We start from the raw sequence: 22,931 nt of genomic DNA on the forward strand, positions 1-22,931 counted from the left end.
AACTATTTGAAAATTCATAAGTTATAAATACAAGTAAAAATAACTCAAACAGGGCATGATCAAAATTCAGTCGTTACTTTATTATGTGTTAGTATCTTTCACTTTATGCCTATATATCTCATACAAACAGTTGATATACGTATAACGATCTTATAGCTAAATTTTAATTGATAAAAGTATAACAGTCAAAGTCAACGTAATTTTAATTGCAACCTATAAGCTGATCATATAACCGAAATCACATATAAGGTACCAGAAAGAAGATATTTTTTTATTAGTAACTATTTTTCAAATTGTAGATATTTTCAATAATTGATTCAATCAGATTTTGATAGAAAATATTATTTGCTGTAAGTCGATAAAACAGAATATGCGCTGATAGTGTGAACAAGAACTTTTTTATGGTTGTACAGGTTGGATTTGGAGATTGGGTTGGATGTAACGCGGTACCAAACGCGAGTGATCTGTTGTCAGTAGGAATTAACTGTATGGATATTACCGGGAAAATAAATATTTTTTGAAGAATGGAGTCTCCGCCTGACCTGGAAACAGTTTACCAGGCTGTATATTCTTTATATAATAACTCAAATCCTTCGGGGCCAGGAAAAACATCTCAATGGTTGGACGAATTACAAAAATCAGTAAGTTACTTGTTAGCAATCATTTTTGCAATCAATATATACTGCTTTGTTCTTATATGCGTGTACATCTTCCTATGCGAACTATACAGTTATTGATAATAATACGATGCAAATGTATAAAACTCTCATTGAAAAATATGGACAGATCAAACAATTTCTAACCTTATGTTAAAAGACTCGAATTCTACATTATAATTTTTTAACGTTACTGCATGTAATTTTCATGCAACAAAAAAGATATAAAAAATAAGAAGAAAGTTATGACAGTTATTATGTTTTATATTATATATGACTTTTTTAGGTATTTGCATGGAAAATAGCAGATGAAATGCTGCAACAAAAGCGAGATGTTCAATCTTGTTATTTTGCTGCTCAAACAATGCGTACTAAAATACAGCTATGTTTCCAAGAATTACCTGCAGAAGCTCATATTTCTTTGAGAGATTCTTTAATGAATCACATATCACAAATTAATGAACATACCAATTCTGCTATTGTTACACAGGTTTATATATATTTTTTCTAACATATCAGTTATATATGTACCTTTTTATATGTGATCATAATAGAAAAGATCATTATTATAGTTGTGTCTAGCACTGGCAGACCTTGCATTGCAAATGTCCTCTTGGCAAAAACCAGTTGTTGATTTAATTAATAGATTTGGTGGATCAACTGCTAGCTTATGGCCATTACTTGAAGTAATGACAGTATTACCAGAAGAAGTAAATTCAAGATCCCTTAGGTATATAAAGATGGAAAGAAAATCTAGAGTACAATCTATTTATAAACAATCTTTTATATTCTTGCTTATATTTGAAAATAATTTTTTTTAAATTTGTATTACATTGTACAGATTAGGAGCCAATCGCAGACAGCATATATTACTTGAACTTAATGCAAGTGCAGATACAGTTACTGAATTTTTGGTAAGTAGATGAAAGATGTATTTTTCTATTGTAAGTAATTCTTGTTGTTTTTCCAGAAAATGTGTCTCAAAAATGGTGGAGAGAATGTACAAATTCGTGTTACAATTCTTAGATGTTTTACAAGCTGGATTGCAGTACATGCTATACCACTTGTACCTACAAGTGATGTAATTATATATACTCTTCAGGTATGTTTTCTCAGAAATAGAAAGCGATAACTTTAGATGAATTTCAAATGTAGAATTATACCTCATTGTTTAGATACTTGGAAATCATATGACTGGATCTCAATTACATGAAGCAGCTGCAGATTGTATATGTGTGATTCTCCAAGTTTTGGAAGAAGATAGTAATAGCAATCGGGACAATAATAGTGAATCTAATATACAGCTGCAACAGTTACAGCTATTTCTTTTTACCAGTGTAATGTCCTTAGAACAAGCATACCATTTGTCTGTTGCACATGAAGATATGGACAAGTAAATTTTATTTCTTTTATGTCATTAGAGATATAATGGAACTGAAGGTTACTTTAAGTATTTACATAGTCATTGTATTAATTATGTAGGTCGATAAATTATTGTCGGATTTTTACGGAGTTAGCGGAAACTTTTTTGGAAACCATGGCAAGTGGCAGTGTAGGAGGAAAGCAACATTATGCTATCAAAATTCTTGACCTTGTCTTAGTGTGTGTTGGGCATCACGATTATGAAGTGGCGCAGATAACTTTCAATCTATGGTACCGTTTATCAGATATAATTCTCTACCAAAAAAATAGTGAAGACCTATATGCAGTGTTCCGTCCTCATATCGAAAGATTAATCGGAGCATTATGCAGGCATTGTCAAATGGAACCAGATCATGTAAGTAAATATAATATTCGAAAATATCTTTTTTTGAAGATATTTTATATGTAATTCCTTTTAACAGTTGGGTCTGGTGGAAGAGGGAGCTGGTGGAGAAGAATTTGCAGATTTCAGAAATCGTGTTTCAGATCTGATAAAAGACGTTGTATTTGTAGTTGGAAGCAGTCACTGTTTTCGGCAAATGTTTTCGTCCCTGACGGGTGGACCAGGACCACAGGGTCAACCTAATCATGTACCTACATGGGATTCGATCGAAGCTGCTTTATTTGTAATGCAAGCAGTTGCAAAAAATATTTTGCCGTAAGTTTTTAACATAAAAATTCGTATATACGATGAAATTATTCTTTTACTGAATAAGATTATTATAATTTGACATTTATTATAATATTCACTTACAGAAAAGAAAATGATGTAGTGCCGAAAGTAGTAGAGGCTATTTTAAATTTACCAGAAAATACTCATATAGCTGTTCGTCATACAAGTATACTTTTATTAGGAGAACTTTGTGAGTGGATAGAAAGTCATCCACAGTCCTTAGGTAATGTTCATAGATAATTATAATTTTTGTCTTATTCCTTTCATTTCATAATTTGAAACTAATATTGTAGAACCTGTTTTAAATTTTCTTTTGACTTGCTTAAGTCAAAAGGGTTTGGGAAGTGCAGCTTGTGGTGCATTATTAAGTATATGTACTGCTTGTCCATCACACATGGCTTCACACTTTCCAGGATTGTTGCAAATAGCACGTTCTCTTGACAGTTTTGCTATCAGCAACGATGCCGCCATTGGTTTACTTAAGGGTAAGATAAAAATTTATTTATACAACAAAATTATAATACGATATAATGTAACATTTATTGTTTGAAAACAGGAGTGGCAATAATCATGTCAAGTTTGGGGCGTGACGAACTTACACAGGCCATGAAAGAATTATGTTGGTTTCAAGCTAGACCTTTATGTGAAATTATGGAACGTAGAATTCCAATTGAAGTAGGAACAAAGACTGACCCTGTGGTATGGCTAGACAGATTGGCCGCTATATTTAGGCATACTGACTTGGACCCTCCAGTTGAGGATCGTTTTGAACCTCACCCTTGTCAAAATGCTATTACTGAAGTATGTTTTATGGTTTACAATATGATTTACATAATAATATATGACTCTCTTAAGACACACTCTTTATATCAATTTTATCTTTATATATAGATGTGGCCCGTATTATCAAATGTATGTACAACATATCAACATGATGCAAAAGTAATGGAGAGATGTTGCCGCTGTTTAAGATTTGCTGTTCGTTGTGTAGGAAAACATTCCGCCCATCTTCTTGAGCCACTTGTAAAACAGGTATCTGTAGCAAATAAATTCTAGATTATAAAACTCTATTAATAATTTTGGGAATTTTCAGATTGTGCAATTGTACGCAGCTCATCAACATAGCTGCTTTTTATATCTTGGTTCAATATTAGTTGACGAATACGCCATAGATTCGGAATGTGTCCCTGGTTTATTGAAAATGTTGGAAGCATTTATTGTACCTACTTTCAATGTTCTCCAACAACAAGATGGACTAAAATATCACCCTGATACAGTAGATGATCTGTTTAGATTATGTGCCAGGTATATACTTTTTATTAATAACACAATAATATATTCATTTTTCAAATGTAAAAATATCTTTATTTTTAATGGTAGGTTTCTTCAAAGAGCCCCAATACCTTTCCTATGCTCGGTCGTTATAGAGAGTATAATTGACTGTGCCTTAATGGCCTGTAGCTTAGACCATAGGGATGCAAATGTTTCAGTAATGAAATTTTTTTATGATCTTTTGCACTGTGGTCGCAACAATGAGGTAACTTATAATGAAACTTGATATTTTATAACTTAACAATAATAAACTTTTATTGATATTTTTATTTTTTATCCAAGAATCGGACGGATTATACAATACGACGGGAATTAGTACAACGCATATTAAAAGAAAAAGGACAAACCTTAGTCATACGGCTTCTTCATGCATCAGTGTTTTCATTATCGTCCTACATGTTATCTGATGTAGCAGATGTTTTTAATGAACTTTCTGTAACTAATAGACAAGTAAGAACACTAATTCTTAGTAATTTCTGCCTACTAGTTGATTCACTATGTTCATTTACAATTAAAATTTTATTTGTTCTTTAGCTACTATCCAAGTGGTTAGAAGAAGCCATTAAGACTATGCCATCACAAAATGCAGGTGGTTCTCCTACAGCACAACCTGAGCAACTGTTTGAATTTCATAATACGGTTGTAAGGTATATCAAATAATTTTGAATTATGTTTGTATTTGAAGTACAGGAATTTCACATAAATTTTCTTTCAGAGCGGAAACACCAAAATCGATAAATCATGCCTTACGCAATTTTGCACGTTTGTATCGCTGATACATTTTAATGTAAAAATTAAGACTAAAGATAACAAAATTGTAAACAGCAAAGATCTTCCAGGACCCTCCATTTGAAGGTATTAAAGAAAAATAATTATTGTGAAATGGTAAGTCTATGCTGTAAAAATGTATTAGCAAATTTTTAAATACTTTGTATTTGTTTACTATCTACACATTCCTTCACAAAGTATGTAAAATGGATGAATATAAGCCGACCATCTTGTAATATGTGTTTCTTAATTTTACACACAAACATTGTATTTAATAACCTTTTTTAACATATATATTTTTGCCATAAAAAAGCGTATTAAATATAGAATTTTACACACTGCTCATTTATCAATTATTTATGTTGCTATTAATATAGTTTTATTGCATTTGTTTCCTATAATCTTCGAATATATGATAACCATCAGAAAGAATATCCGGATTACCTATTATATTAGGTATGTATCTAGTCAACTATTTGAAATAACATTACGCATACTTTGTAGATAAAGTGCAGGTAGTAAACATTAAAAAAATCAGAGTGATTATATATTTTTGCTTTCCGTTTTATTTACACGAACAATCCCATAATGGAATGCTATTACATTACATAAAAAATATAAAAGATATGGTATTCGATTTGACACTTATTAAAATATATTTTACAATTATGTTTTTAATGCTTCACGACTTTTCTTTATACGACTATAATAATATGGAGAGCAAGCAACAGACTTTGCAAAAGGAATTTTAGTAAACATCTAAATAACATGTTAAAGTATTTAAGAATAGATCAATAATATTACAATGTAAATCATCTTGTGCATACATATTACAAGGAATGAAACATATGTACGAATTTTACATGATAAAACTTATTCACATTTCTGTATCTTTTTCACATGTTTCGCAAAATATAATTTTATATATATGTAGATCACGTCTAATGAGATCTGTTATGTGATAATGATTATTGGGAAACAAATTTGTATCCTGCATTCTCATTGTATGAACAGACATTTGAAAGTAAAGTGTTCAATAGTTCTAAATCATGTTAATGTTTCTATCAATTTGTCTTGAAATATAATTCTAACCACATGTTTTGAAACAAAGTGGCACATAATGGTGCAACTCATACAATGAAAACATAAATAAAAACTATATACATTTTACACAATGGTTACCTTGTACAAATAATTTACATAATTAACTTCTTATAAATTGTTAATGTACAGATAAATGAAAATAAGCATTGATATTAATAAGAAAATCAATTACGATGTAAGATGGAAATAATTAAACTGTAAGAATATTTTAATGATGAGCATTATTTTTAGTATTTACACCATTATTTTTAGTATTTATGCAGTTATTTTACTTTATGATAACGAATTTTTAATACATACCGATCAAAATTCTTTTTTCTATTTTAAAATCACGCGTAACTAAAATGATAATAAAGAAGTCTATATAATAAAACAAGTATCGAAATGATTCACGATCAGTTTGACCAATGACTATTAACGTTACACAAATAATTGTTGCAACCTCTGATGAATAATTCTGACACAAAATAAATGTAATACTTAGATAAACATCTTAATAATTAAATAAGTATCGACGAATGTCAAGTTTTGAAATTTAATTTTTTATTGAATGAGTTGATATGTTATTTGATATAGATTTTACGCTATAAAAAGATAATATGGATATGGGGTGTATGTTCGGTACTAGATACAGGTATTCGATGGTTCTAGCGATACTCTTATGATTCAGGTTCGGATGCCACGTCTTCTCGAAACATTGCTAACAGTCTCAGGGTCTGAGTCACTCAGTTGCGTTATGAGTCACACACAGTCGAACCTTATTAGCTGAAGAATTGGTTTCTAACAAAGGAATGTTGTTGTCGAATAAACTAGCTGTACAGTAGATAAATCTTTGCTATCTGCATTAGAATTTTGGATGTCGTTCTTGATTGATTTTGATTTTAAAGACTAGCAGTAACTTTGCAAACAAATGTAAAGAAAAAATACAATGGACCGTTGTTTTAAGAATGCGCTGCAATACTATAGTATCGATTCTTTAAATTTTGTATCTTTTAAACGTAGAAAGGTAACTTTCGAGAAAATGATAAATATAATAATCACGGCAAGCTTAGCTTTATCACATCGTAGAAATGTCATTTACAGCGTACTGTTTCATTATAAGCGCCGATGTACAACGGCCACTAGCACCCACATGTACCATGTATCAATAGAAGGGCTTTAACTTGCTCAATCATTGACTGATGAATACCTCTATATGCATACACATACCAAGGCGTATTGTTAACCAATATCGTGTTCCATGTTACCGTGCTACCATTCACGACTTTCTCCGATACGATATATTGTGACTACTTTACCCAGCGTTGATTCGGTCAACACAATTTCTCGTCAGCTAGAAGAAGACAAAGAAAGAATGCGAAAGCTATGAGTGCAGGTCATTATACCAACGAACTGGTTCGACGCCTTCCTAACTGTATATGTTTCTCGCAATAGAGTTTCAAAATCTTCTTTTGCGTATATCATAATTCCTTTTTCTCCTACAAAATAGATTTGTAAAAATCATAATTTACTTCTAGACTAAAACAATAATGTGAAGCGTTATGTCTCTTTCTTGGATTATTCCCCCAGTAACGTTTGCTTGTTTCAACAAATACTTCACTACAAAGGAAGGACTCGAACGAACTCTTTTACCTTTACTAGGTACCGTTCAACATACAAATCGCTGACATTAAGGGAAAATATTAGACGATACAAGGAAACTAGGATACAAGAATTTTCACAACATTAATCGCATTGTATTATAATCTTTCCAAATATATTCATCGTTAAAATATTGATGAAAACAGTTTATTAAATGATCTCAACAAAGGAAAATTGATTCGCGATTCATTGCAAAGTACCTAGATTCTATCTATTGTGGCAATAATAATGTTATCCAACTTTTTCCCTACTGGCCTATGATACTAACATTTGCTCATGCAAGATGCAGCACGAAACTATCGCTAAATTCACCATCTCTCATCGACGGCGACGGGCAACGGCGCGTTGCTGGGCAACCAGACAGTCAGACTGCTGTCTGCCGATCTTCCAGGGGCGCGGAAGGCCGCGACGAGACGAGAAGAGTAGACGCGAACGTAGAGGAGAGAAGAATCGAACAGAGATAGTACGAGAGAAATGAAAGGGTGGGGGTCACCGGGTGTAAAACAGGTGTAGAGGGAGTAAGGTCGTTGCTGGAGGGGTAACGCGACCATTTGACCGTAGGACGAGAAGAACGAAAGCTCTACCACAAAAAAAAAAAGAAAGGGGATGGAATGAGAAAAGGGTAAATGTGTATATAGTAGAGTAGAGTAGAAAGTGGAGAGTAGAGAGAAAAAGTTTCAAACGGGTGGTGCGTAGTGGTGGTATTCTACGTCGCGATAGTGGGGGAGCAATGGCACGAAGGTGCAACAGAGGGATCGGGGTAAAATTGGTGGGAAACGGTGCGGCGTCAGGGGCGGCCGGGCTAGACGAGTCGAGGTCAGTTATCCGCCACGCCCGACGCCGACGCCGTCGTTCTGGCGCACCGCATTGCATTTTCGGCGCCACTGCTGCCGCTGCGTATCACTGCATTACCAATGCTCTCTTTTTTCCTTCTGCTTTCTTTTCTTCTTTTTCCATTTCTCTCGCTCCTTCTTATTCTAACCTTCTCTCATCATTTTTTCCTTATCCTTTTTCTTTACTTATTTCTTTCTGCACTTTCCTTCATCCGTTGTTCCAAGAACGCGCGTTACGGGAATTTCTCTTTTCTACCTTCTTGCTTTCTTTGTACCTTGCTGCAGGTTTACTGCCTACATACTTGTCTATCGCTGACGCCTAAACTACGGACTGCATTACGCTTGCGCAATTCGCATAGTCGTTTTGCGGTAGAGTAAACTGGGCAGGGGCAGGGCTTATCGTACGAAATTTGTGGCTCTCTGTAATGAAAATGTTCATTCTAGCAAAATCTTGTCATTCAAGTCATATCTTATCGTCCTTGAACGTAAACTCTGAATATTTTAAGCCACAACGAGCGAGGAGAAAAGAACGGAGCACCCATTGTACATTGTTTGTGCCTATGCAATAATTTTTCATTTTTAAAATATCGTATAAAATAAATGTTCACACGAAATATTCGAATCGTTATAGGAAATATACGCATCTCTGTTTGCATATAGAACGATAATTTAGGAACATGCACGGATTTCCCCGTTCGCCGGTATCGGAAATGACTAAGTTGTGGCAAGAAACGTATAGAGTCGTCAGAGTATTCATGAAATGGTTAAGCTTGTCTCGCGGTTGTCTGGCCATCTAGTCAGACTTTGTCAGGGTCGTTCCAAAGAACGAGCATTGTGACGATCGTTTCACGTTGCATTCGGGCTTGAAAAAAATAATGTTAATAAGATAATGTCGCTTTCTACCGTCTCGTGTGTATGTCTATCTAAGTATGTTGCAGCATTTTTGCGACGAATAAAAGAAATAGAAGCTATTCAGCTTCCATTTTGACTGAAGTATTATAAAAAATTAATTTCTTTAGTCAGTATTAGTAGCGTAATTTCTCAAAGAAATAATTATCCTCGTATTAGTGGTTCTAGCGGAGATGAAAGAGGTCTTTGTATTGTATTTTCTTTTAATTAAATAACACTAACAGTGAATCGTGAGTGGAAATGCGAACGGTGACTGGTAGAAGGCTTTATGCATACGGATGATAAAAAGTATTGAGTTAAACGTCTCGGTAGAGAATGAGAACCGTAGTAGATTTTTTTTTACTTTAGAGTTTAGCTGGAATCTAAATTTCGCTCGTTTTTATATATATATATTTTTTTCGCTACCTTTCCCCAAAATAACCTTTTAAATAATTTTTTTAAACGCGTGAAGAAATTTCGTGGCAGGCAAGCAACGAATAACTTGTAGAGAATTTCTTTCAACTTTGCAGAATGTAATTACAAATTCCAAACGTCTCTGGACTCGTTAAAATTAACATGCTGCTTCCTCGATCGCTTTTTTCCCACTTCTTTCGAACTGCCCCACTTTTCAACAAAAGAATTTTGCCATTTTATTTTAGTAATTTTTCCTATAACTAGACAGTTACAAGAAACGTCCAATTACTATACCAAAATCTCGGTTCAACACCCGAAGATTAACCACTCCGCCGTCAGGAAAATATATTTCTCACGTATGTTTTTAGTACGGTCAGCTAGTTCGATTTAGTGCTATGTTCGCGGGAACGTGCATGCGTAGCAGTCGCATATAGACAAAGTTGCACAGACGAGAAGAGAAGAAAAAAAAGCATAATACACGAACGCGTGCAACGACGTTTCACTGTGCGACACGGAGGAGCGGCTCAAAGGCATGGCGGCACGATGATCGTGCTCAAACGCACGACAAATTAACTCCCGGAGAGACAAGTGTGTGCACTTGACTTTGAATTATCCGCTTAAATGGTGAAAAAAGCACACCTCGACCGATACTTTCCTTCGAAGTTCATTTTATCGGAATGAAAGTTTTCATATCCTTAATACAAGCGTTGCGCTGTAGCTTCGCGACTGTCGAATTTGTTCCAAATCATTGATGCGAGATGTGACCGATTATCGAGGTAAACTTCAATTATGTTTTTGTCGGGTTTTCAATGATTAGCCGTTGTATCGTGATATCATTTTATCTGACGTCGACAGAATTGCTTCATTATCTAGATACTATTGAAATACACAGTAGATGAAATCTTAGCACGATATCGATGATAACATTTTAGTATAAACGCGATCATATGTAGGAGTAGGGTGCGTTGATTGATGAACACGGCCCTGCAGACAGTAAGTATCCCTTACCCCCACCAGCGTCGGGCTAACCACCAAACCCTCACCACATCTTCCATCTGCTTTGGTACGTTATTGGCACCGGCTGATGGCCGATGCGAATTTACTGTGGCTCGACAGAGATAGCAGGCGGAGGGCGCTAGGAGGAATCGAGATAAAGCACGGAGAGAATCAAGAATAATGAAGAAGGAAAAACAGAGAGGAGTAGAGAAACGTTTTGCACGTCTTTCTCGCGGTACGTTGCTCCGAAATAGAGAAAAGGATCCGAAAAGAAATTCCATAGGATGAAACAATGGCAATTTAGAAGAAATGGGATTCGCGACAGAGGCCGCTTTACGAAATTTCGAATCCCATTTGGGTTTTTTCTTACCAAATTACTTACTTGCGTTGAATTTTAGCTTATTTCGTAGAAGGTAATGGGTAACTTGTGCAGCAAAATTTTTGGAGAAACGTAAGGTAGAAGGATAGATAAAATAATTGACGGATATAGATATGTACGTACGTATATAGATTGCTTACCATATCGCGCACCGCAATTTACTGCATCTGGTAATAGATTGGTAGTTTCCAGGTTAAATAATTGCCTAATGTACAAATCAGCTTTGATTTGCCATTAAGCAATCAACGAGATTGGACCGAGTTCCTTTTGAACCTATTTACTGGAAAATCGACCTAGAAGCGCGATCAAAGAGCAATGGGGCCTCGTTCGCGTTTGTGTTCCGCACGAGGGAAGTAGATGTGGACTACGTTTGATCAGCCGTCGATATGCAATTTCCATTCGACTCGTCATTGTTTCGGCAGAGTGATAGGGTAATAGCTAACGATCGAAAGGGACATTTGGGTTTGTGCGTTATTTCAACCGGGCCGTATCCAGATGTCTTCGGCCTGTGTCGGAGATAGTTGATTTCATTACTGCGATGGTGAATCATCGATGAATAAAGCGTTGAATCGGGCTAGCATAACAATGAACGCGTTTGCTTGGTTTTTTACGGCTTTTCCGATACCATTCCTAGTCGTCGACATACAAAGTTAATGGACGTTTCACTGACACTTCCTCTTGTTAAAATTCTAGAAGATTGCATTCATCGTGGGGATATAGGTATGCATAAATATGCTACCTTTTCCTATATAAGTCGTCGGCAGAATGGTCGAACAAAATATTTCTAGATACGCTCGGTGTACACAGATCGTTCCACGATGAGATGTATCCTTGTGGTTTAACGAATGCCGTCCTTAAGAGGGAAAGACAGCGATAGTACACGTAGAGCCGGGCTCGGTGACGGTATTGCTCGCACGAGAATCGTCCATAGAAAACGTTCGGTATCTTTTTCGCGACAGCTTTACTCTCGCCGGGTTCTATAAGCACGTTGTAAGACCTATCGTTCACGAATATGGACGCGTGTACCGACATGTTTGTATAAGTCGTTAATCTTTGAGGAGTCCGATCGTTTCTCAGAATATAGAACCTGTCTCTCGTTCTCGTATCGCGTCTCTCGTCCGGCGACAATTATTCGTATTTCCATCTGGCTGTCTGACACCTAACGAACGTAGAATGTTATCGAGCTCCAGAAGAGTCGTATGAATATCTGATCTCTGCAGAGTATTCACACGATACTCTCTTACCGGTATATTATGGCTACCTGTCTAGTAATTACTAACTGACACCTCGGTCGGAGGATATGGTTCTTCTCCGAAAGACGACACAGGTGTTAAGAAGAAGCCGAGCTTGAAAGTTTCACGAGCGAGAACGCAGTGGTTGATTCGCGATGGTGATAGTGCATGTACGGTGTCGAAAGCTGGATAACGGCAGTACGAACGTTGCATGTAATGTTTCATGCATTGTGCCAGATCAGTATGATAATAATCGTTCGAAGTAGACTGGCAGCCAAGCAGTCCAGCGGCAAGCAAAACGCAAGCAGCAGCACCCGCGACGAGCTATTCGTTCGGTTCGTTCGTCGGGTGAAGGACCCAGTCTCTCCCTCCCTCCTTCTCTCCCACGTTCCCCTTCCACGGGAAATGATCGTTCTCTCCATCTAGCCTGTGTGTGTTTCTCTCGATTCCCTTTCTTTCTTCCTCCTCGTTATCCCTTTATCCCTTTCTCGCTTTCTCTCGATACTTCTCTTTCCGTCCGTCCCCACTGCAGGCCCATCCCCTTGTCGCCTATCTGCCTCCAGTCATCCTCGCTCCCTCCCCTCGACACCCCACTGGTTCGTCCTCCATCACCAGCCATCTCTGCAATTCTACTGCCGCAGTCCATGCACATCAAACGATACCACCTGGTTTCTCAAATTGCGACGTCCACCGGATCCAAATGAAATTACATGCAATCCTGCCAGACCTCGCTAGCTTTTTCATTTTCTTCTCACTCCTGCAAGAACGAGAATTTAGACACGTTCGAACTAACGGTGAAGATTTTTCATGGTTTTCGCGATTTTAACTCCTAGTGCTTTTTACATCTTATTCGAAGAATCCCTCGAAATTCGTCGGAACTTTCTTTGCCAATACTTGGAATACTTTTACTTGCTAGTAGCTATGCTAACAGAACCATGCAACTTCTATCTTTCCTAACGAAAATATCATGGCATCTCATAATTGTGATAATTTTGTTCACGTTTAATTATCAACAGCTTTAAAATCAACTCGAGATTAATCTTCCTTCTATCGCCGTTGCATTTATATTCGCGACCATTCTCTGTCCACAATCACATCCTAGATTATCGATTTCCTTTGAAATTCTCTGAAAGTGGATCTCTGGTATCCTATACTTTTGTAGTCACTCGATGTTTCTGAGTGGACAGCTGTAAACGCGTGGTCGTAAAGTTTTATCGCTAAATGAATTCAGTTGCACGGATAAATATAAGGCTTTTAAGGTCTCGATCGTCGCGTGCTGCATAACGAGACAAAAGAGTTCCTTTGTACGAAACCGGTTCGTGTTGTAAACTAAAAATTCCGTCAGGTCGATTGGCTGATTTATTAATTGATATTCAATGAAAACGTTTTGATTTCCCGCGACTCTTTAAAGAGCCGCTCCTATCCCCTCCCTCTCTCCTCTTCTCTTTGTGTCGAAGGGAGTTTTATATTATTCGCCTATCCATCGCATACATTTCCATTTACCTTCGATCTCGGAACACTTTAAAAGCTCTCTGATAATTGGACGCGCAATCTTCCCCGAGATATAGAAAGGGTGAAGTAATATCGAAACGATGATACGGTGGTATTACTTTGCGAGCATTGCAATTTCTATGAGGCAAGAAAGAGGCTGGCGCCGGGCGCTTCCAATTGCACAAGATCGCGTAATAATACGTCTAAAGACTATGTGCATATATCCGTACACGTATACTGCAGAGTCTTCGGAATATCGAGGCATTAGTGTCGTGACGAAACGAAGCCCTCGAGTGTGCGCGTTCCGCTGCAACAATTTCCTTGATCGATAGTTTTGCCAACAAATAGAAACATTTCCTACGCCTTCCTATTCACGTGGAAAGGAAATTCGAGCGACACGATGTGTCGCTTTAAAGTGTTCGATTTTCAAGATTACTTTTAACGTGATGAACAGCGAAAATGTATTATTAGATAAATATATTACTAGAGATCTGACGTTTAACTTCACAAAAATCAATCGAAAGATTGCAGTTTTGGTCCAAACTGGTACATTCAAAATTATTTGAAATGTGGTAGCGGTCTGTAGGGAAGTGGCAGTTAGTTTCGGCGTACAAGGATGTTCCACGATTTCGGAAGAGAAGCTGAAACGCTAAATGTTGATAGATCCCGTGGGTCGGTGGTCCCGCGACACTTAGACATTCGTAAAGGCTGGGCTGTGAGTTGCACGCACGGATAAAGGATCGACCGTGGCGATTCCGACAGGAATTCCCGATGAGATGGGCGGAAAGTACAAAGGTTCGACGCGCTTCGGCGGTTCTCGGTACGGTGGGCTTCCGGTCGAATTCGGCTAGCTCCGATCGGCCTCGTGCGCACTCGTCTAGGATCGGGCCGCCTAGTGGGGTCTACATCGTGCAGGACGGGTAGTAGCGGCGCGCTGCGAGACCGGCAGTTTTGCGCCCCGTGCAACGGCCAATCGGCCAGTTCGTCGCCGGCTGTTCGTGAAAGAGGTATTTTCGCACATCGTTCTGCGTCCGCTCTCCAATCGGAGATTCTTCTGCATCACCGTCCACCGATTCTGTCCTCGCTAGTTGTTTCTCTCTATTTGCCGTCCGTCTATTATTCCGCGTACTTTTTCTCAATTTTCGTATTCTCCTTTCTGCACGTACGGTTCCTTTTTTCTTTTGTCTCGTTTATTCTCCAAATAACCAGTCTATCAGTTTCCCCTCGTAACGTGTTTCATACGATTGATGAGCATCTTCTTCGAAAGTCTACCCAACCATGAATCTGTAAGTGCGTATCATTCGTTGCCACGTATGTCGGTATGCGAGCGAATTGTCGAGTGTTTGGTGACGTGTTAAAACGCGGCCATTTCCACCGGCCATGAACGAGATAGAGAGCGTGTTGCGTGAGATAGAGAGTGAGAGCTTGAAAGACGTCGGTATCTTTGTATAAGTCTGTAATTCGGAATTTCGCAAGTTGATCCCCACTGATTCCCGATGATTTTGATTCTGTTGCCAGAAACGTGCTCCCTTTCGGTTCTATTCTTCTTCTTTTCCTTCTTCTACTACTTTCATTTTAATTGAAATAGCATGAACGTTAGAGAAAGATTGAAAAAAATACGAAGATGGTCGGTTGTCATACGTTTACGTGCCGGAAGATCAATTCGATGGGAATTTTCGTGGAAAGTTGTTCGTTATGATTTCCGCAGATGGTGTAATATGTACTTTGAAAAGAAGTAAAGAGAAAGGAAAAAGCAATGATAATCACAAAAAAAAAAAGAAATGACGAGAAACGGATCTTTTAGTACCGGGGGTAAAAGTCGCGTCGAAAATAATTTGCAGTCGCGCCTGTCACGCGTGCCGGCTTTTATGCTGGTTTACGCCGCATTCCGAATTCCGAAAGCGATCTTTCGATTTCGAGACCTCGAGGGACAACAGTGTTTCAACAGTTTTTTTTTTTGGTGATGTCGACCGGAATTCGATAGAAGAAATGGCGATCGATGTGGCGAAAAGAAACGAGGAAACGTCACGTAATAGTGGTGCACAGCCGATTACCCTGTCGGCTAACCTCGTTTTCGCTGTTCACCGGAAGAGACAAACACGTGCACATCAGTCAGGTAAATTGTTCGCTTGTTTTCGCTTTACTCATTTCATTGTTACGAGCTTGCGATCTTCGTGGCTCTTTGATGCCAACCAACTCCCGCGATAGTATACCGCTCAAGCGTCACGAAACCCGTTAACATGAACCGGCTAACTATTTAAGGAACCAACTTCAACGATTAAACGTACATTTTTCGATCATATGTTTTTCAAAGCATCCTTGATTTTCTAGTATGTTCGAAAATGAGTCATTATGTTTTTCTTTTTTCCTTCGTGTACACGATAGGTCGTCGTCTATTTTTAGAATTAATCGCGTTACGTTAATCCATGTTCAAACCGTAAGCTTGTTCTTTTAATTTGTTTTCTTTTTGTTTTTTTGATTTTTCTTTAACCTGTAAGATTTAGAACTCCGTTATATCGGTAAAGGAAGAGAAGAAATATGGTACGACCGGGAATCTTTCTTTTTCCTTTTCTTTCTTTTTTTAGAATTAAAAACATGTGATTTGATATGATGTTGTAAAAAAAGAAAAAGTAAAATACAGAAAGAGGACTGTCCGATAGTAACGCGTACAAAGAACTATTTTACTGCATGATTATTCGCCATACCACTTAACGGTCGTTTCCTCTTAACACTACTCCCCTTTGCTATTCGTTGAAAACTTGAACCACTCGTGTTCTTCGTTCTAACATACAGCACGAATGTTGTATTGATTTTACGTAACTACTTTAAATTTAGCAGAAAAGCAAGACACTTAAGATAAAAATATGAGATACAAACCAGTTTTTCGTCTATATTATTTTAACTTCTTTTTTCAGTCAAAGCTTTATGCTTTTGTCTATATTAATGTATGTTTTTGTGCATGCGAAAGATCTTTAATCGTTGGTGGTGGATACGAATTCAGTTCTTGGTAAACTAATACGCTAAATGTACCTGTTAAAGTATATCAATCTCCGAGAAGTCTGAAAATATAATGTATTAAAATTTATGTGTGATGGGAAAATATTCGAACGTCCCGAACTTTCTTAACCGCTTGTACGCAATTTCCGAAAAACATTAAGATCCTTTCTGGTAACACGAGCTCTATTTCATTATTATTTATTAATTGAGCTCTATTTTCCGTTATTAAGAACTTTGTAATTTATCTTGATAATTTCTTAAATCAACGAACTCTATAATACACCTTTTTTATACGTATAATCACTACTTTTCCTGAATGTGAAAAATTCAATTTTTCGAATTGTAAAAATAACGATAGTTGTAGTTAAAAAATCGGAATAATCAACAATATCTCTTCGTTGCAGCAGTGTTATTGCAAGTGTCAATATGTACTTAGTAGCATATTGATACGTTTTTTTTGCAAACCGTATAACTTGATACATTTATATGTCTGCATCGAATTTTTTAATGTTTGTCTCCGGTTATCTTCTTGACGATATCTCTTAAGCTAGTAACGTTTAAACAGAAATAAACGACGAAAGCGAAAAATGTAGGAACACTGGTTGTTCGAGTTCGAAACGAAAGCAAACGATGTTTTTGGTACGTGGCATAACTTTGTTACAGTGGTTAATTAATTGACACATTTAAGGGTATTCACCACGATAAAATGCGAAGTTTTGTAAGATTGAACAGCCGAATAAGTTAGACTTTTGTCAAAACATCTTAGGCACATAATTCCGTAACTTTGACGCTTCGCTACTACTCAAATAAAAGAGCCGACAAGTACTGTATACATGTTATCTTTTTCATTGGAAAATCAATATTTTGCCGATATTTATAGATCACACGATTCGACGATTCCCATATTAGGAACATCATTTGATTCGACGTTCGCACCAATCATGCGACTCAGTTGCGTCATTATCAAAGTCAAACTTTAAATAACTCTTTGAATCCTCTCATTTATCTCTTTTACGTTCGGTAACTTCAGGCTGGCAAAGCATTAAAAAAGATTATTTTATCATGCTGGTGTCACTTCGTGTCTCGCACCTCCATAAATGACTTTTCGTATAACTCGTTCGCAATTTTATTTTCCCGAACGAGAGAGATCGGGATTGGAATTTCGGTGAATGTGTCACGAAAGAAAAGCGAAGGAAAAACGAAGAAAGTTGTGGCTCATATTGGTGTTGGCGAACCGAAAGCTGGAGACGGAGCAGCAGCCGGTGAAGGAAGGCAGGCAGGGAAGCAGGCAGGCGGCAGCCGGCGGCCGACAGCCGGCGAGTCAGTCATGTGGGCCGAGGGAATTCGCCGGTTCGAAGGCGTGCGTTCGGTACCGGGACAGCCTCGTGGTATATACTCAACACCAACGATGCCTGTAATCGATGTGTCGGTGCGTAGAGAGACTCGTGCGTGAGTTTCTCTCTCTATCTTTAACGAGTACTCGAAAAGGCCTCTCGTACATGTGCGCGCTGATGTCAACGCCTGGTGGGTCGCCGTGCCCGACGCTGGTTTTATTTAATCACGCTGCTCTGCCCGGCTGCCGGCAGGCCTGTTGCTAGGCACCCTTCTCCGTCCTACCTCCTACCTCCTTCCCTCGAGCGCGGGGCCCTCCGCGATGTGCCCCGCCCCTGTCTGCACCCCCTCTACTCGCTCGTTTCCCGAACATTGCCATCTCTGTCTGTCGGTCGTTCTGTCCGTCTGTCTGTTCATACATCTGCTTTTGTGTATATTCATATACACGCTTTCTTTCTGTACTGATGTGGATACACACCGTTCCTCACTGTGTCTCTCTACCACGTTTCATATATTACTGGACACCGAGCCGTAGTCATCGGGAAATCTTCCAGTTCGTAGTGAACCTTTCTGCCTGTTCATTTATCTCTCCTTCTCTCAATCTCGTGTGTGTATGTGTGTATGACTCTTTTCTGGCCATTGTGCTGCAGCTGCTTTCGACGTTCGCGGTCTACCGATTCGTGGTTTCGGGAAGATTGCTGATCTCAGGATTTTCCAATTGCCTTCGCACCATACTGTCGCGAATTCTCGTTATCGAAGCAAAGTATTTAACCGGAACCGGAGCACGTTCCCCTGTGAGACTATTTATTACTCCGTTTTATTCGAATAAAGTTGAAAGACTACGGGGAAAGTCGCGCAATTTTTGCAATAACATTTTAACATTATCTTTCGCTCCTTTTGTGTTCTTTTTAACGATTATACGATTTCGGTATTTAAACGATTACGCGGTCAATCCTCTTGTGTCCCCATCGCGTCAGAAGTTATTCAAATAGACGTTGCGGGAGCCAATTGAGCGACTCTACTGGTATCAAGCTCGTCCAGATGCGTAACTTTCCTAAGAATGCGAGACAACGATATACAGCACGACCAGAATAAAACGCATTTCTTTGTTCGAATTACATTCTTTCTCGTACATGCGTGTCGTGTACTTGGAATACGCTCCCCACCTACAGAGAAACTGACCGTAACCAACGCGATCAGGATACACGTAGATGAAACGAGTTTCCAAGGAACATCTAATTGGAATGTTATTGCGATAAGGTTACCCTAGGTTTTATAGATCGGAATAATTTGCCGATCTCAGATCAAAGTTAAAAACGGAGATAGGTTCAAAATTTTGCATGCCTTATTTTAGTACGTAAAAGAATTTCGCACTCGAAGATTAGACGAAAATCGTCGAAAACAAGATAAGCGATTCGCCGGCGTTGTCTCGAATATTTTTCTGCGGTCTCGATAGGCGCGTAGACTCCGTCTGGACGAAACGAGCGGAAATGGTATGCGAACTTGATGACGTCAACCATCGTGTTGTAAGAAAGAAAGAAGTAGAAACGGGAAGATAGATTAGTTTAGAGTAAAAGAAAGAAAGGAAAGAGGATTCCTCGATCTTCTTTTTCTTGTAGCCGGTTCGTGTAGACGTCCTTGAAATTCGTAAGATCGCAGAACAATCGGCTATGGGCGTCCATCCGTACAGGATGGTCCAGTGGCGCCGACTAGTCTCGATTGCGCCCCTCCATATCCATCTTGTGCTTCGTTAAGGACCCCACCATCCTGGGGGAGGGAGCAGGTTTAGTTTAAGGTCTTCTCTGTCGTTTGCTCTTTGCTCCTGCTGGCTATCGTTGAACCATTCCGACCGTCAAGGACAGATCAGTTCAGTGTCGGGTAAAGAGGGTCAGGCACGTAGACGAAAACTTTCAAGGGCAGACGAGACCCCTCACTTCTCGCTGTCGCGTAAATTCTCTGCCTATGTGTTGTATCGTTCGCCCGCGCGCGCTTGTGTGTGTATGTCTGTCCTCTCTTCGTCGTCGGTGTAAGTGTGGATTCGGAGCCACCGCGCCACAGTGGATTCTTTCTTGGGTGAATCGTTTTCTCTTCGTCTACTTCTTTATGTTGGCTGACTCATCGTCTCGAAATTAACCGATTTCGTACATTGGTTCGAATGTAATTAGAGACACGGTTCGCTTGGTGAATGCCCTGTTCGCCTCCCTACTGTGCGACAGATCGAGCTACAGTGTTCATAGTGAAAGAATCGTTCTCGTCTTTGCGTGTGCACAATCGTCGACTTCGATACTGTTCTCGATGTAAGTACGGACGCGTTTATTGTGGGATCGTTCGATCCTCGAGTTTTTGACGCATGAACGCTGAAGCAAGAAGCATATTTCCTCTGTTTAATGCTGCTACTGCTCTTGCCACTGTGGCTTGCTAATTTTTCATCGGGTGTAATTCTCAAAGAATGCGGCTTGACGCGCGGAGGTTCTCGTGGGACCGAAGAGGGAACAGACAAAGACAGCAGAACGATAAAACTACTCGAGACCACTCTCTCGTTAAACGTTGCTTCTCTTCATTTGACGTTTAAAAATTTAACGTCGCTACGTGGCATCCACGTCAAATCTTCATTTTACTTCCGACTTATACTCCACTTTACAGAAAATGGCTTAAAAGAAATAGTAATAATCGCCGATTCGCGATGTGTCTCTGCCATATTTGAGGGGATAGCTCGTAGACTGGAAGAAGCTCGAGTGAAGCACGGAGGACGACGTGTGCACGGAAAGAAACACCAGGAGAGAACGGCTATTTTTAACTTTCTGCCAACATTTTTTTCTCTCCTTTTCTACGTTCTGAAACATACATCTGCGTTCCTCCCATTGGAATAGCACCAATATATCATCTATAGCATTTCTCCGAATTCCCGTCTGAATTATTAAAATACAATCGTATTGGAACATGTAAGATTTTCCGATTGATTTTATCTAATGTTGCCCGACGATATTCAATGGAATTCGCTAATAAAGAGATAGTAAATTCTTTTCATCAGCCTTGTTTCGCTGTCGTTGATAAGCTCTGCTCAAATCTCGAAGGGATAATATGCAAATATCTTATCAGAATCTTGTTCTAACTTTAAATATGTTGGTTTTTTTTTTGAAAGGCAAATGGAACCTTTTCTCTGTCACGTCAGACGTCGGTATTGATTTGGAATTAGGATTCGATGTAAAGTTCGTCCTGCTTCTCGTGCAAACTTTTCATTGTAAATTCACGTTACGGTTATCTAAATTCTAGAAGGAAGAAACTCGAGCCACTAGATATGCTTGGTTTCCTGTTAACCCTTCTACCCTACGAGAACTTTGTATTCGGTTAAATTCAAAATTAAATGCGATAACTGCTTACTGCCTATTCGACTTTGCACATGGCTTAGAATGTAGCATTAAACGTTTTAGAGTCATTTATCACCTCCGGTGGAAACCCAAAGGAATATTATTTCATTTCTGTTAGGAATTCTTCGGGAAAAAATATTATCGAAGTTCTATTACAAAGAAACTTTGAAAATGTAAACGATTGTAACGACAAGGTTTAAAATCGATACAGTCGCTTTTTTCCTCTAAAGTGCCAACGGAAGTTGATAAAGAGCAAGGGGACTCAGATAATGGAATTTCCCACTGTTCCAGTCTCGAGTTACATCAGCAAACGTTGTCCAAAATCGAAGCAGCTTATTCGAAGAGCTACGCAACGTTTTCTCTGAACACGAGCTGATTGGTAAACGTGCAACAGGCAAACGAGACACGTAAGAAAGTACGATTCGCGAAAACAGTCGCATTGCCATTAGATGAGTCACGATTCTCGGCGACCGCCTCTGTTGGGCGAGTGCATCGGCTTTCTCGGATGCGTATCATCGCTTGTGAGCTGGTCTCTTCTATGGAATCTTGACTCATCCACCGGATTTACAGCGGAAGTTTCTTAACGGTCGTTACGTGGCATGGAGACATGCTATAGGGTGGAGTAGAAGAATCATTGTTTAGATCTACGTGATTCTGTCGCTAGATTTCCGGTAAAGATCGCGTCGAACACGAATAGTTTGCTTTATCAGTCATCGGAATTCGACTTCACGCGTTACGTGCGTTAAATTTCACCGGAAGCGTTCGATATATAGAGGAAAGCTCTATAAACGTATAGATAAACGTATAAGATTCGATATCGATATTGAATGTCGTAATGAGACTATCGTACTGGTTATCGTAGACAGACTGCAACCGGTTCTGTACTTTGATCGACGGGAAATAATTGTGCGACACGAAATATGAATTCACTAGTCTGGAGATTCGACAACGTGTTTGGGTACTCGAGATTATCGGTGGCGTATACGTTATACGGTAACAATGTCGGAAGGAGTGGCGGCGCGGTGGCGTTGTTGGCATCGATGAAGCCGAGACACGAATCGGGGATTGCAGAAATGCCATTCAATTGGCTAACAATGGATCGATGCATTCTCTATCGAATAACGAGGCATTCAAACGACAACCAGTGGTATTTTGGTATGGTTGAAAGGGATGGATTATAGCGTGTCCTTTCGTTCCGGAGAAATTCGCTGACTTGAGAAATTCTTCAGAAAAATTTGCGTGTCCAACACATGCAGGTGGTGCAATATACTAATTATGCGCAGAATGTTCGTGACTATATCGGTAATCAAAGGTCCGATGACTATCTTTGAAATAACCTATCGTGCGGAATAATACCGCAATTTATATCGAGTACCTCGGAGCAGCTACGACTTTCTTGTACTAC

The 22,931-nt window shown here is 38.7% G+C and overlaps 1 protein-coding gene across 2 annotated transcripts; it reads left to right on the forward strand.

The window, feature by feature from the left end:
• Positions 1-186: 186 nt before the first annotated feature.
• Tnpo-SR (transportin 3) lies at positions 187-5,898 on the forward strand. 2 transcript variants are annotated; one of them, XM_069117153.1, is made up of 18 exons: positions 187-249; positions 414-641; positions 943-1,146; positions 1,229-1,386; positions 1,498-1,570; positions 1,627-1,758; positions 1,832-2,049; positions 2,139-2,433; positions 2,501-2,736; positions 2,835-2,974; positions 3,045-3,236; positions 3,308-3,552; positions 3,643-3,783; positions 3,845-4,056; positions 4,132-4,288; positions 4,366-4,533; positions 4,618-4,730; positions 4,799-5,898. In XM_069117153.1, exons 2-18 carry the CDS (start codon positions 525-527, stop codon positions 4,857-4,859), a joined length of 2,862 nt encoding a protein of 953 aa, XP_068973254.1. In that variant the 5' UTR covers positions 187-249; positions 414-524; the 3' UTR covers positions 4,860-5,898. The 2 variants fall into 2 exon arrangements, with proteins under 2 accessions (XP_068973254.1, XP_068973255.1); XM_069117154.1 differs by lacking the exon at positions 187-249 and adding an exon at positions 258-350.
• The last annotated feature ends 17,033 nt before the right edge of the window (positions 5,899-22,931 follow it).

Source organism: Bombus flavifrons, chromosome 7 (genome assembly GCF_040668555.2).
Source record: "Bombus flavifrons isolate JBK064 chromosome 7, iyBomFlav1_principal, whole genome shotgun sequence".
NCBI classification, from domain to species: domain Eukaryota; kingdom Metazoa; phylum Arthropoda; class Insecta; order Hymenoptera; family Apidae; genus Bombus; species Bombus flavifrons.